This window comes from Brachycentrus maculatus, unplaced genomic scaffold (genome assembly GCF_059751285.1).
Source record: "Brachycentrus maculatus isolate JH-2025_06_01 unplaced genomic scaffold, ASM5975128v1 h1tg000680l, whole genome shotgun sequence".
NCBI classification, from domain to species: Eukaryota; Metazoa; Arthropoda; class Insecta; order Trichoptera; family Brachycentridae; genus Brachycentrus; species Brachycentrus maculatus.
Genome location: NW_028281412.1, coordinates 333,971 through 349,685, shown reverse-complemented (window position 1 = coordinate 349,685; position 15,715 = coordinate 333,971). Strand labels below are relative to the sequence as shown.

At 37.4% G+C, this 15,715-nt stretch overlaps 1 protein-coding gene across 1 annotated transcript; it reads left to right on the top strand.

Moving 5' to 3' along the window:
* The first annotated feature begins 7,072 nt into the window (after positions 1–7,072).
* Positions 7,073–14,549, top strand: LOC148300652 (uncharacterized). The gene is made up of 10 exons (XM_088274467.1): positions 7,073–7,154; positions 7,607–7,705; positions 8,303–8,387; positions 9,380–9,519; positions 9,944–10,102; positions 10,202–10,315; positions 11,783–11,911; positions 13,878–13,979; positions 14,156–14,257; positions 14,387–14,549. Exons 1-9 carry the CDS (start codon positions 7,073–7,075, stop codon positions 14,248–14,250), a joined length of 1,005 nt encoding a protein of 334 aa, XP_088130593.1. The 3' UTR covers positions 14,251–14,257; positions 14,387–14,549.
* Positions 14,550–15,715: the final 1,166 nt, after the last annotated feature.

Here is a 15,715-nt window from a genome sequence, read left to right as displayed (position 1 = left end):
AAGACCGAGAAAAACATGGCACGATCAGGTATGCCAAATACTTGAAAGTGGTCAGGTTAGGAGTCGTAACAATCGGCGGGTATGTATGAGGAGATGCATGAACGTGGAAGAGGCGAAGAATGTTTGCAAAGACAGAGTGCTCTCTGCCAACCCCTGCGGGGAAGCGGCGTGATGGTTAGTTATATGTAAATATATATATTTATAAATATATATATATATATATATATATATATATATATATATATATATATATATATATATATATATATATATATATATATATATATATATATATATATATATATATATATATATATATATATATATATATATATATATATTTATATATATATATATATATATATATATAAATAAATATATTTATTTAAATATATATTATTTAAATATATATATATATATATATATATATATATATATATATATATATATATATATATATATATATATATATATATATATATATATATATATATATATATATATATATATAATATATATATATATATATATATATATATATATATATATATATATATATATATATATATAAATATATATATATATAAATATATATATATATATATATATATATATATATATATATATATATATATATATATATATATATATATATATATATATATATATATATATATATATATATATATATATATATATATATATATATATATATATATATATATATATATATATATATATATATATATATATATATATATATATATATATATATATATATATATATATATATATATATATATATATATATATATAGTTTAACATTTAAAAAATACATGATTCATTCAATTTAAAAATTTATTATTTACGAATAGATAACACAACGATGACGTCACCTGCCGCTTGATTGATTACTCATCTCTTCCAAGATTATTATCCAATTCTTATTCACTATCTTATCTTCGCATTAATTTATTAAACCTTTAAAAGAAAAACAAGCTTATCTATATATGAAGGGAGGCCAACCCGCGGCCCGCTGGCCTGACTACTTGCGGCATTATCACACATTTTTTCTTTGAGTGCAGGTACATAAAGAAATATGGAAATATCTCACTATCGTGAAAAATTCTTCAACGTTATATTTATTTATTTAATAAAAGTCTAAAGACTTCATGTACAGAAAAGAAATGAGTAAATTGGGGGGCTTATTGCTGAAAAGTAAGTTATTTCAACCAACCAAAAACAGACTAGTGATATTGGTCTAAACGTTTGATACCATCTATAGCTGTTTGCAATCAGAGGGCAGATAGTACTTGGACATTTAATAAAAACATAAATTACAAATTGATGATAATACGGAGGGCAAAGGAAAAAGGGAGTTTAGGGAAGGAGGTAGAGGGAGGAGGTTTGATGGGCAGTTAGGATTCTAATGATAGATAGTAATGTCTCAGACGTTTCTTAAAAGTTATTGGAGAAGGTGTATTTTATACAAGGAGAGGTAATTTATTTCATAGTCTGGCCGCTTGGACAGAGAAGGAACTACTGAAGAATTATGTGTTACGGCGTTGTATTCCGGTTAATTAACAATCACAACGCTAAGCTGATTTTAAAAAGCGCGCATGCTTATTTTGCCTGAAGAATATGCAAGTCTGGGCATTTACGGGGCTTACGACCGTCATAAGCTGGTGTTGTAACATTCACCGGTTCTACCCATGATTGACAGCCACACTATTCAATTTCTTGAAACTTCTAGATTTATTAAATTATGTCGATACATAATTCTTGAAGTCGCCAAATGGAACTGTCAAAGGAAGGATGAAAGCAGAGTGAACGCTGTTGAAATGCGCTCCCTCATACTAAACACATTTTACTAAACACATCGCTCACTCTTTTCAAGAACGTCATAAATAAAAAAAACTTTGATTTTTCAGGAGAACGTTTTTAAAGTTAAAAAATATAATACGATTTATTAATAATAAATATCAAGCCACTTAATGAACTTTTTACTGTGCAACAGATCTTTTTAGGTAAAACCTGAAGGTTCTTTCTCCATTTGAAATATATTTAGTATATTTAAAAAAATAATTAAACAATACCTTTTCTTAAAAATGCAAAAACAACACTTTCTGCCCTGTAGCGGGTGAATATTAAGATAAAAATGTGCAACTTTGCTGGGATATGGTACATTTTCTGGGCATTCCGAAAACATGTACAACTGAAAATTGACGATTTTTAATTTATGACGTTCTCGAAAGGAGTGAGCAACATGTACATAGACAAGGAGAAATATCCAGCATTTACAAACATGCTTTATCAATGATTTCTCTATTTGGAAACACTTACACGTGTGGACAGCTTTTTAGTCGAATCGAGCATGTTATACCACCGACAGGACACACAAAGAGGCTTGGTGGGTCCTTGTAAAATATATTTTTTTAAATATCTTCAAGATTGTAATTTAAACTGAAAGATTTAAATGTTGGAGCTAGAATGAATAATTTGACTGTCAGTTGCCTTTTGTATGCTGACGATGCTGTTCTTCTTGCCGATAGCAGAGAAGACCTGCAGGCGTTGGTGACAAAAGTGTATAATGTGTGCAAGGAAAGTGACTTATTGATGAATGTTAGCAAATCCAAGATTATGGTTTTTGAAAGAGAAGAATGCAGATATGAATGTGAAATATTGGTAAACGGAGAGATTTTGGAACAGGTAGATGATTTCGTGTATTTGGGTAGTATGTTTTCTAGGGATGGAAAGATTGATAAAGACATAGAAAGGAGAGTGAATGCTGGGAACAAAGTGAATGGTGCACTGAAATCAGTTATAGCAAATAAAAACCTATCAGCGGAAGCTAAACTGGCAGTGCACAACGGAGTCCTGGTCCCAACTCTAATGTATGGAAGTGAAACATGGAGTTGGCAAAAGAAGGATGAAAGTAGACTGAATGCAGTCGAAATGCGATCTCTCAGAAGAATGTGCGACAAAACGATGTATGATAGATGTGCGAATAGTGAAATAAGGAAGGAATGCAAAGCTGAGATAAGCATTATCGATAAAATTAAGAAAGGTGTGTTGAGATGGTTTGGACATGTGGAACGAATGAGTGAGGAAAGAACGGTAAAACAAATTTATGAGGCGAATGTTAGTGGGAAAAGAAGCAGAGGAAGACCGAGAAAAAAATGGCACGATCAGGTACGCCAAATACTTGAAAGTGGTCAGGTTAGGAGTCGTAACAATCGGCGGGTATGTATGAGGAGATGCATGAACGTGGAAGAGGCGAACAATGTTTGCAAGGACAGTGTGGTGTGGCGCTCTATTCTCTCTGCCTACCCCTGCGGGGAAGCGGCGTGATGGTTAGTTAGTTAGTTAGTTTAGTAATTTTAAAAAAATGTATACAATTTATGTTTAAAGAAAAATGTTTTGTTAATAATATCTTAAATGAGAACAAGAATCACTGATTGGAAAGCATTTGGAAAACTGTTAAAAAAGAACTACAATCGTCACAAGCATTGATGCACTTAGTTCTGACAAACAAAATCAGACGTCTCACTAAAATTTATTCTATTTTGTTTATTTTAAAAAATTATTTTTTGTACTGTCTAACTCTAATCTAATAAATATGTTAAATCATTCCTATTTTTGTTAATTCATCTTTAAAAAGAAAATTTTATTTCTTGTTTAGTATAAATAATAAAAGAAATTGGTTTAACGGTCCGGTAGTGAATCTCATTTCCAAAATCTGGCCCGGCTGCTGAAAAGGTTGGCCACATGTGATCTAAATCCTTCGAATTATACTGCTGTGAAGTGATAAGACGCTATCTGGATTAAGGCGCAATATCTTACCGACCGTCTGCACCAATTCCAGAGGCGCAGCGCTCACCTTATTCCCAATTTTCTACATTACCCTTCACCATTCCTGCGCTCCTAGTAGAACTTCCCGCACCTTTTATGGTCTTTTTTCAGATGGGAATTGCTTTTATTAGTTACCTTGCTGTTTATGTACAAGGTTTATAGATCATCAAGTGGATTTTTGTTTCTTCTAGCTAATCCAATATGTTTTTATTTGCAACATGTTATAAATAAATGCTCAGATTTCATCTTTGATGAGATGTCAAAAAATAATATGTTTTTATTTGAATCTGTGTCGGGAACAGGAGAGATAATCTAGTGTGGGCCAGTCAGGAACTTGTCAGCATTTGCTCATTGCTGTGAGGAAACCACGTTACACTCCTCAGGAGAAGCCGGACTGTTGACTGTCGTCAGCAGACCTTCCGCGCCACTAAAAGAGGATTCAGCATTTTGTGTCCTAGCTCCCGATCTCGCTCTAACCCCTTCTAACCCAGGAGAGAGTACTTTCCGTTCCTGCACGTAACACACATGAAACATATGGCTGTTTCCGGTGCTGGATGCGGTGCGGAGCGTCGTCCGGCCCTGACTTCATCAGGGAGATAGCGTTTTCCGAGATAACGCGTCGTGTATAAAACACCACTTTGGGCGTTATTCGCTCAAACTAGGACCACCAGGACCATCAGGAATACCAGGACCACCAGGACCACCAGGACCACAACCACAAAACAGTAAGTCTATATTCTAACTGACTGTGATACCTATTACAATATTTATTTGTACTTATTGTACGAGAACATCCGAAAAGTAAGATTCTGAATTCAGATAAAACATGATATTAAAAAATTACAGAACTTAAGGGAAAATTTAATTTAGTTTTTTTTTAAGTTTTGATGTCATCTCTTCGTCGTTTCTCAATAAATTCACATCCATTTTAGGACCTCTTTTTTTATAACATGGAGTTATTTGGAATTTTTCTCTTAACGTATTTTGTTACTTATGAATGTTGAACCGGATGGATGGAATGCCTGTATTTTATTCTAATTTAATGGTTGTATTTCAGATGTCCCAACAAGATTTACTGAACGCAGCGCGAAGGGGAGATGTGGCGGAGGTCAACACGCTCCTTAAACGACATAAAATAAATATAAACAGGACAGGTAGTTGGGGTAAGATATTCCAAGAATGTTTAACTAGTGAACCGAGGAATGTAGCAATAATAGGTAATGTTAGTAAAGCGATATGATATACAAGTGGGAGAATATTACTGTATATATTTTACCTTTGAGAATTAATTCAATAATGGGCAGAACCACTAAAGCCGGCCAATGTCACGTGGAAAGCCCCGTGAGTACCCACACTTCCATGTACCTTCGGGATAAATAGATGGTTCGCTCTGTTAAGGCACCTATCCCTGCAAGCTAGTTTGGTTCCTCGGCATTCCCGGATGATATATATTTGCCGTTCCTAACTTGCGTGCCTCGGACAGTGGTATTGGGCGGGCAGTTACTCGCCGCTAATAGCTTCTTCACTATTCCGTCTCCGTTGCGCAGTGGTTAGCGCGTTTGGTTACCGCGCTCCAGGTCCCCGGTCCGATGGCTAAAATACTGAATACCGTCGGCCTCGCTTCGAGTAAGGGCGCTTTCCACTACCGGAATTTCACCGTCCGGCACGTCAATTAGCGTTTTCAAACGATGATTGGCTTGTGCTTTTGTCCATATTTCTTCGGATCGGTGCTCTTGATCGGTGCGTGAACACGTTGCGCGTAAATTCGATCACGCTAAACTGTCGGTAGTCGTTTTCAAAACTGGACTGCCGGACGGTGAAATCCCGTGTAGTGGACAAACGCCCTAAGGCTCACATTTTCAACATTTATTTTATAGGTAGTTTGTAGTAAGCGAACGTGTTTCCCCAGTTTCTAGGCTCCAACCCACTCCACCTTACTCGATTCCTGAGTTTGATAACGCGTCACTTAGGTCAATGATAAAAGTATAATGTTTTTGCATGTAGGTATGACACAAACATATCGCTCACTCCTTTCAACAACATAAATAATCGTCGATTTTCAGTTGTGCATGTTTTCGGAATGCCCAAAAAATGTAATATATCCCAGCAAAAGCGGCATATTTTAAAATTAATATTTATCCGCTACAGGGCAGAAAGTGTTGTTTTCGCATTTTGAAGAAAAGGTATTGTTTAATTATTTAAAAAAAAATATTAAATATTTTTCAAATGGAAAAAAAACATTCAGGTTTACATAAAAAGATCTGTTGCACAGTAAAAAGTTCAATAAGTGGCCTTATATTTATTTTTAATACATTTTATTATATTCCTTAACTTTAAAAACGAAAATACAGTTTTTTGAAATGTGACGTTGTTGAAAGGAGTAAGCGATATGTTCTGTGTTATTTTAGAGGTATATAAATTAAATTTTGACGCAATAAATAGATGTGTGGCATTTTGCGATAATTTTTTTTTGGGTTTTTCGCAATTCCGGCTTATTGTCCTATGACTATGCCATTAAACCAAAAATGTGCCTCATCGGTGAATAAAATATTGCTGAATATTGTCTTCGGCCCATTCACCGAACCTACAACGCGTTTGATGGTCATTCAGTCTAGTCATAGTGAAATGGCAAAACGTACCGACTACAAATCAACAGTCAACTGTCAAATTGACAGTCTTTAGAAAGTACAGTTGATTTGATTTGATTTGACAGAAATACAATATGTAATTCAATTTCAAATTCAACTAAAATAAATAAAAACATATAAAACTCACCCCTACCTAGACTCCATACCAAGGAATATATTTAATTATTATTTTTTTTATTATTTATTTTTAATTTAAATTTGCTATGTTAATAAACAAAATAAAATGATTGTAAAATAAACTCACTCTCTAAACACAAGTATCTACTTTATTAGAGAGGTAGAAACGTTATATTTAAAAATGTTTTGTATATTTACCAACTATTTTGTATTATTTAAATATGTATTATGTAAAATTAAAAAAAATATTTATTACCGATTACTTTTTTTTTCAAACTTCCATTGAACAAAACATTATTTGAAAAAAAAATAATTAATACAAATGTAAACTATTGGTGACTATAACATACTGGGGAGGTTACTGGGATAGGTATTGGGTCCTGCTACATGGCCTCGCGCTGGCGTACACCTGTATATACAGTACATCCTCCGTTACAGGGCACACTGCACTACACATGGCAGCAGAGGGGGGCCACCTCCCGGTAGTACGGGCACTCCTGCTGGAGGGGGCAGCAGTAAATCTGCAAACTGCGGCAGGTAAGTGTAACTAGTAGTAGCAGTAGTATGACCAACACAGCCAACGGAAGTATAGAGGACTCGGGATATAGATTTGGCATAAGCGGCACATGAGGCACCGCATCAAACGTGATTTTAACTATACAAAGGCGGGGTGGTCAGTCCTACGCTCCAGTTCATGGATATAGGAGGAGCGTGTTGGTGGTATCTAGTTGACGTAGGTTGCCCACTCTTGCGCTGCATGGACTCTTTGCAACATGTGTGCGTATATATGACGCAAATGACGTGACGCGTCCTATAAATTTCACTTTCGATTCTCGTCTAAGTATCTATTATCGAATCTCCGCCTAAGAAGTTTTACTTCAAAAAATTATAAATGAAATAACAGTAAATAAAGTAATAACATTGGGGTCCTGCAACATGGCCTCGCGCTGGCCGTACACCCTGTATATACAGTACATCCTCCGTTACAGGGGCCACAGCACTACACAGGGCAGCTTGGGAGGGCCACCTCCCGGTAGTACAGGAACTCCTGCAGGCTGGATCTGCAGTCGATCTGGAAGATCATCATGGTAAGTGTAACTAGTAGTAGCAGTGCGTGCTTGCGGTCGGGCAATAAGTAATCTTAGGGGGAGGGACTTGATGATGAGGAAGACGGAAAAGCACTATCAGGAACAAATATTTATTTTGCCAAATTATAAGGGCAAAGAGCAAAGGCGACGTCAATATCAATATGGCGAATCAGTCGAGTAGAAGCACGATGGTTTGCTTCTAAACAGTACTGAGGTATGAACACAAAGAACACACTGTTTTGCGTCTACGCACCACGAGCTTTATGGAACTAGCACTGCACCGGTCTCTGAGGACTTAAAAATCAAACGATTAACGGAGCTCACACCGAGTGCCGGTCTCTTGTGGCGAACGCTTCCAAATAGACATTGTTTTGTTTGTGCAACACACCTTCTTCACATGGACCTCGACCAAGGCCGAATCAAACGGTATTTACGATACCGCTAGCCGTCGGGACTTGCCCCTTCTAGCGCCGCAAAAGACGCCACCCCTTGTGCAGTTTATAGAGTCTCGTTTGGACGTAGACGTCTCGAACAGTGTGTACCCTGTCGATTTCATTTCTGCCAGTAAAGTCATCTTATAATTTTTAATGTTTTTAGGTGAAACGCCACTCTACCTGGCTAAAATTCGTGGTCACAAGGAAGTAGTAGCTTATCTGGAGTTGGAAATAGGCAGTGAGTATAAGTCAGTAAATGTATTCCCAGCCAATGGAATGTAAACATTTCCTACTAACTATACACTTTCACATAAGTATACCCACAACAAGTACCTACTTGAATCTAGACTAATACATTTACTAGTAGATGTGTGCACGCTACAAAATAAAACATAAAAAGTAAATACCGGTCCCGAAAATGAGGCGATGTTTTACAGGAAACAAGCAGAGGACTCTTCCTAATATCTGCTGGACTGAACGTGTTATGGATATACCTAATGTTGTATCCTGCAAAGAATGTTTCATTTTAAATCGATGAATACAAAACATGTTGGTGTTTGCACTCCCTCGGTGAGTAGCTAGGTTTGTGTCTACCGTCTCTCGGCCAACACATCGCCGGCATGCCAACAACTCCGTACACTACCACCATAGCACTATGCACCCACTAATACAGCGCAAAATATTAATCACATGAGTTTTTGGTCTGCCGTAAGGTCATAATGCACTCTTACGCGTAATAGAAATCATTTCGACAGTTTGTCGAAATGACCAGTCACAATGTTTTTAAATACTAAAAAACGTTAATATTGTCTTTACAGATATTTTGTATGAACTCTGTTAATAGGGAACCGTAAAGTAGTCCAACTGGCTTTATCATTTATTTATTTATGATTTTTTGTTTCCATTATCACATTTTATGGTCCATACATTCATAAATACATATTTTAAAAAAAACAATCAACCCCAAATCGACACACCTATAAAATAAAATGTAATATACAAAATATAATGAAGCTAGTTGTTATCATATTAAAAAGGACAATTATTGAAAAGATAAAATATATACAGATGTAAAAGCAGAAAAAAAATGTTAAAACATTAAAATGTCTAGAGTTTGGGCTTTGATCGAAAGTATTTTTCATTTCCTTCCTCTCTTCCTTACGTACAGACTTCTCTCCAACCTACGGACATGTGGCTCGGCTGGCGATCCTACTAAACCATCTTACTATTTGTTTCTCAGAACGGAAGATGTTGCAACGTCGCAACGTCGCAACATTTCCCCATTGAAGCAGAAAGTTAAGGAGCTGGAGGACGGCCTGACAGCCCTAGCTGGCTCAGCCCTCTCCCTGGAAACCCTGCAGCAACACCGCCAAGACACGGGTACTGATTCAGAATATTCACAAGCAAGTTTAAATACACGAATATTGTTTTTATTCGTTTATGGGTTTTTTACATTTCCTCAGCATCTTCCAGACCCTCTTTTGGGCTCCATACAGGTCGAACTCCATTTCTTTTGTGAATCTCATCCAGCTTGATCTAATTTATGTCCGAGTTCACTCGGTTTCTTACTGTCACATATTTTGTCACGTATCGCCCTCCAAGGCAACCCTGAAGGACGCAGACCCCCAGGCAGACCTCCAAAAAGATGGTAAGACAGCTGGGAGTGGACATCCCAAGAGCGACATGCGGAGGCACAAACAGATCCCTAGGATCTACATAAAGAAGAAGAAGAATATTGTTTTTCAACCTGCAGACAAGATATGACAAGTGATCCTACTTTACTGACTTACTATTTGTTCCTCAGAACGGGAGATATTGCAACACACTGCACCATTGGAGCAGAAAGTTAAAGAGCTGGAGGACGCCCTGACTGCCCTAGCCGCTCCCAGCAGCTCCGCTCTGTCCCTGGAAAGGGTGCAAGCTAAACACGCCGAAACCCTGCAGCAACTCCGCCAAGACACGGGTACTGATTCAGAATCTTCATAAATAAATTGACTTATACAAAGACAGCTTTCCAACTTGCAGACGAGAGATGACAAGTGACTTACTATTTGATCCTCAGAGCGTAAGATGGCCGAGTTGGAGCAGAAAGTTAAGGAGCTGGAGGACGCCCTGACTGCCCGAGCCGGCCCCGCCCCGTCCCTGGAAACTCTGCAGCAACACCGCCAAGACACGGGTACTGAGTCTTGTTGTTAAGTGCGAGATACTAAATCATCACCATAACAAATATGATGGACAAATATCATACTCTACAGCGGATTCCCAAACAAGGAACATTAGGATCATTTCATATGGATAAATATATAGAAAGGAGAGTGAATGGTGCTCTGAATTCAGTGTTATCAAATAAAACCCCATCAGGGAAAGCTAAGCAGTACAGTCCTGGTAATGTATGGAAGTGGAGCATAGAAGGATGAGAGTAGACTGAATGCAGTCGGAATGCCATCTCTCGGTAGATGTTCCAATGGTGATACGAGGAATTGGGTCTAAGGAACTAAGGAAGGTGGGTCGAGATGGTTTGGACATGTGAATCAAATGAACTATCTTCTTTCTTCCTACTCAGGAAAATAGTAAAACTATGTTTTGAATACTGAAAGCATTAACTTTGTGGATCATATTGATTTATTATTTCGAGAAATAAAAGACTTTGTGTTTTGATGCACTCACATTTTTATTAACCAACTAGTTTCGGCAACAACCTGTTGCCCTCTTCAGGGTTTAAAAGTTCAGGGTTCAGTCATAAATTGAACCCTGAAGAGGGCAACAGGTTGTTGCCGAAACTAGTTGGTTAATAAAAATGTGAGTGGATCAAAACACAAAGTATTTTTATTTCTCGAAATAATATAGTAAAACTAATTTGTGAGGCAAATGTGGCTGGTAATGAAAGAAGAGGAAGACTGAAAAAACTTGGCATGAGTAATTATTTAAAATACTTGGATGCGGTTAAGTCAGGAGTCGGAATAGTCGGCGGGTACGTGTGAGGAGATGCAAGATAAGAAGATTGTTCAGCGAATAAAAGCATAGAAAAAGTGCAAGAAATATAGAGATATTCCAAATTTCTACATATTGTCGTTGAGAATTGTGTTTCGCACAATGATATAGGGCTGCGTTTACATTGATTGTAGCTTACCAGATGAATGGTAATTATAACCTGATGCAGGAGGGATTCAGGGGGTGAGGATCGGTCTACTTTGCATTAATAATAATAATAATAATAATAAAACCCTTATCCGCACCCCTATAGTGCATAGGGCACTGCGTCATATAAAAGCAGTGTTATCTTGATCGTTTACACATGAAGGAAAGGTGATCAGCCCTCAGCTTCAGATACCAGTCCAGGGTAATATTGAATAAATATTACAGTGAAAAAATCACTCATATTTATTTTACCCCCCCTGGAATCGAACCCGAGTCCTCCAGAACGGTAGCCGAGCGTGCTGACAATTACACTACGGAGGCGGACGAAAAAGGTTTACTTTGCGTTACAAAGTCAAATATTAACGGGATTGCCGAATACGGGCAATAGTAGACTTTCCTAGAATCTGATGTGGTACTGACTAGTGACAAGTGGGAACATTTACCTACGGCTTGAGGTTTTACTGTAAAAAGTTACTTATTTCAATAAATCTGTTAACCTCCCCAGGTGGAGCATATGGACACCGCAAGGCGCCCCCGAAGAAGGAGACAACTGGACAACAGGCCCCGACAACGAGCAGCCGCCATTCTGTCCCAACTTCTCCTAATAGGGCAACAGGAAAAGGGGGAGGTAAAGGTAAACAACCATCAGCTGCTTCTCCGCAGGGGTAGGCAGAGAGAATAACACGCCTCACAAAGCTTAAGCACTGTTCTATTGATCGTTAATTACAAGAAGGTAAGGTGATCAGCCCCGCGCTTCAGTCCTAGGGATATTGAGTGGACCATTACTCTTGTCTGTTGTGTCCCTTCGGGAATCAAACCCGTAACCTCTAATGGGGGTAGCCAAGACGCGCTACGGAAGAGGATAAAAAATTTATGAAATCCATCGGAAGTTGTTTATTTATCATAGATAGAATGGACAATGTCACGCCGCTATCACTGGAACCAGCCAGTGTAAATGTGAGCCCTGTAGTACTCGGACTTCCATATTAGCATCTCGGTAGAATCTTACCGTGACCCGAGTGGATGATGATATTCCTAGACATTACATCTCACAGTAAACAAAACATTTATTTTTTAATTCTTTCAGACTCTTTTCTTTTTACATACATTCAGGCATCTCATTATACATTTTTAAAAGGGTTTGATTAAAACATAAAACAATTTTTCCTCTCTGTTTTTTCAAAAGTGGCAGACTTATTTTATCCTTATTTCTAGTAATATGTTCATAAAAATTTTAGTTTAAAAGTATTTTATCCTTAAAACATTTGGATAATTTATCGTTAATAAATTAATTTATAACGATTAGTATGTTATATATGTATTAATCTGCTTTTTAAAGGTAACCAGTTGAATTCCCCTCTTTTTTTACATATTATGAAATCTTTCAAATAATATTTCTTTCAAATAATTTTAACGTCTTTCAAACTTTAAAGCTAAATTGTTCGAAATTTTATAAACCTAAAAGGGTGATTCTATTCCCTGTCCTTTCCTTTTCTTCTTTTCCTATCACTGTCATCTCCTCTTCTCTTTATCCCATCCTTGTCTCATGTCTCGTCTTATATAGAGACTTTTCTAATGCCTAGGTGTGAAGAACTGTTATTGGTAATTATGATTTTTTTTTGTATTCTGATATATCATATATTGTAACTGTTGTTTTTCCTTCCAATAAAATAAATGGCAAAAGAAGGATGAAAGTAGACTGAATGCAGTCGAAATGCGATCTCTCAGAAGAATGTGCGACAAAACGATGTATGATAGATGTGCGAATAGTGAAATAAGGAAGGAATGCAAAGCTGAGACAAGCATTATCGATAAAATTAAGAAAGGTGTGTTGAGATGGTTTGGACATGTAGAACGAACGAGTGAGGAAAGAACGGTAAAACAAATTTATGAGGCGAATGTTAGCGGGAAAAGAAGCAGAGGAAGACCGATAAAAACATGGCACGATCAGGTATGCCAAATACTTGAAAGTGCTCAGGTTAGGAGTCGTAACAATCGGCGGGTATGTATGAGGAGATGCATGAACGTGGAAGAGGCGAAGAATGTTTGCAAGGACAGAGTGGTGTGGCGCTCTATTCTCTCTGCCTACCCCTGCGGGGAAGCGGCGTGATTGTTAGTTAGTTAGTTAAATATAAAATAAAAAAAATATCTATTTTTTATAAGTACTACTCTCATAGCTTTATTTTGTATGATCTGTAATTTATTTAAATTTCCTTCATTTGCCAAAAATAATACCGTTGAGCAGTAATCTACACGTGGAGTAATTATTGTTTTATAAACGAGTTCTGCAGTATTTTTATTTAACTTATTTTTTGATCTACTAAGAAAGAAAAAGAAAATTGATACATTTTGGTAAAAATGTTCAAAATTTGCATTTAAGGTTAATTTTGAATCCAACAAATCCATCAAAGAAAATCTACTCAAAACATACTCGTATACCTGTATTGGTCAAAAGTTATAGCTTGCTTTTATAATCTACCACCAGAGAGATTGAAGGATAGCTAGTCAACGTCACAGGACGTCACTTTCCTGAAAAAAAAAACGGATCTTCAGCTCTAATACTGAGAAAAATAAAGGTTTTATTTGTATATTCTCTTTAGCAGGTATTTCTCCACTGATGGTAGCTGCCAAAGAGGGAAACCTGGATGCAGTCAACATATTATTGGCAGCGGGGGCTCCAGTTAACCTAGCAGACACAAAGGGTAACCTATACTTTCATTAACTGATGTATGTCCTCGGTTATAGCTCTGACTGCAGTGTTGTATGTCTTCGGCTACTAGTGTGAGTGCACTGTTACACATCCCCGGATGCAGGTCCGAGTGCCTGGTGTATCCTCAGCTTACACATCTGACTGCGCTGATGTATGTCTCGGTTACAGGTCGCACAGCCCTGGTTTATGCGGTCCAAGGGGGTCACCTGGATGTGATGAAGGTCCTGATAGACGCAGGAGCGGATTTGAAATCAGAGAAGTAAAAATTAGGTTCGTAACTTTACACTCATCTATTTATATTGAAAATTCCATATGGATATTCAGTGTTACTACTTGAATACGCATATAACATGTGGTATTTTACTATACTTTCGTAAAACACATATATTCTATTTTCAGCAATTGTCCAGTTCCCTCGTTCTTCTCGCACCGCACCACCTACCACCGCAACATTAGCCCGAGTCAGTTCTACTGGATCCCGATTTATTTTGCCCGGATTGCTACGATACACATCCGACTACATCCAGCTGTATTTCACAGTAATAAAGCGGATTTCAAAACACTGTATATCTTTTATAACTTGACAGAATAAAATAATGAACTTCACCAAATAATCACAACTACTCACAGCTATGGCTAACGTTTGAACACTCTGGGCTTATCTGTACACACTCAAAGCAGCTATGCATCGGCTGCAGAGTGGGTCGCTGGGCTGTCACCTCTCTTTGTCTTGTTCCTCTGGTCGTAAAGCCGAGGAAAAGTAAGAGTAAACTCTATTGAAAGCTGTCTCACCGCATGCCCAGATCTGATACAGAAGCATCTAGGCTTCCCGACAGATCTGATCTTGCTAAGCTTTTTTTTTTAACTTAGTTGCAAAATTGATTGAAAATGTGAAACAATATAAAAGTATATCCCGATTTTACTGTGAATTAACATTTAAAAGCTTTCAATAAACCTGTCACTGCCGATCTAAATAACCACAAGATTGTAAGTCCATCACCAAATTTTCTAGAAGTACCCCAGTGTAGGCAGTGAAAGGGATTAGTGTCTAGTTCAATTAGTCAGCTAGATCCGATTCCGACTCGACGTTGGCCGGTACACAGACGCCCACAACCCCGACCAGCACAGCAGACAGACACGGAACAGTGCAAAGACATTGAGTAAGCTCTGAGTGGCAAAACCTCAGAGCCCTGAAAAGAGCTGATATTGGTAGTTCTGGTGGCGTTCTGGAATCCATAGTAGTAAAATAGTAAAATCCAAGTCATAGTCCAGAGTGCAAGCGAAGGTCGTGTGGGAGAGCTCAGGAACAGTTCAAAAGCCGGGTCCACGTGTGGGAGCAGAGAAGTAAAACAAGACCTGTCTAGTAGTCTTAGCTAACTATCGGGAACATACAGATCGATGCTCCGGATAGTTTCAGGATACCATACTGCCCAACAATGAATGGAAATGCCTCATCAAATACACATTCCTTCTAGTCTCTAAGCTATTGTAACCGAGCATACCCTGGAGGAACTGGGTCGAATAGAGCCGAGGATAACATCCGCATTCTCTCATGTAGAGATATCTCAGAAACTTCTTGACCAAAAGAGAGTACTTGAGCTCATATCGCCCACTCCTTTCAAGAACGTCATAAATAAAAAAACATGATTTTTCAGGAGAACGTTTCTAAAGTTTAAAAATATAATACAATGTATTAAAAATAAATATCAAGCCACTTATTGAACTTTT

Coding starts and splice junctions, on each gene's coding strand:
- LOC148300652 (XM_088274467.1), top strand. CDS start 7,073: ATGGCAGCAGAGGGGGGCCACCTCCCGGTAGTACGGGCACTCCTGCTG. Junction 8,388..9,379: donor GAAATAGGCAGTGAGTATAA/GTCAGTAAATGT, acceptor TTTGTTTCTCAG/AACGGAAGATGTTGCAACGT. Junction 11,912..13,877: donor AGGAAAAGGGGGAGGTAAAG/GTAAACAACCAT, acceptor TATTCTCTTTAG/CAGGTATTTCTCCACTGATG.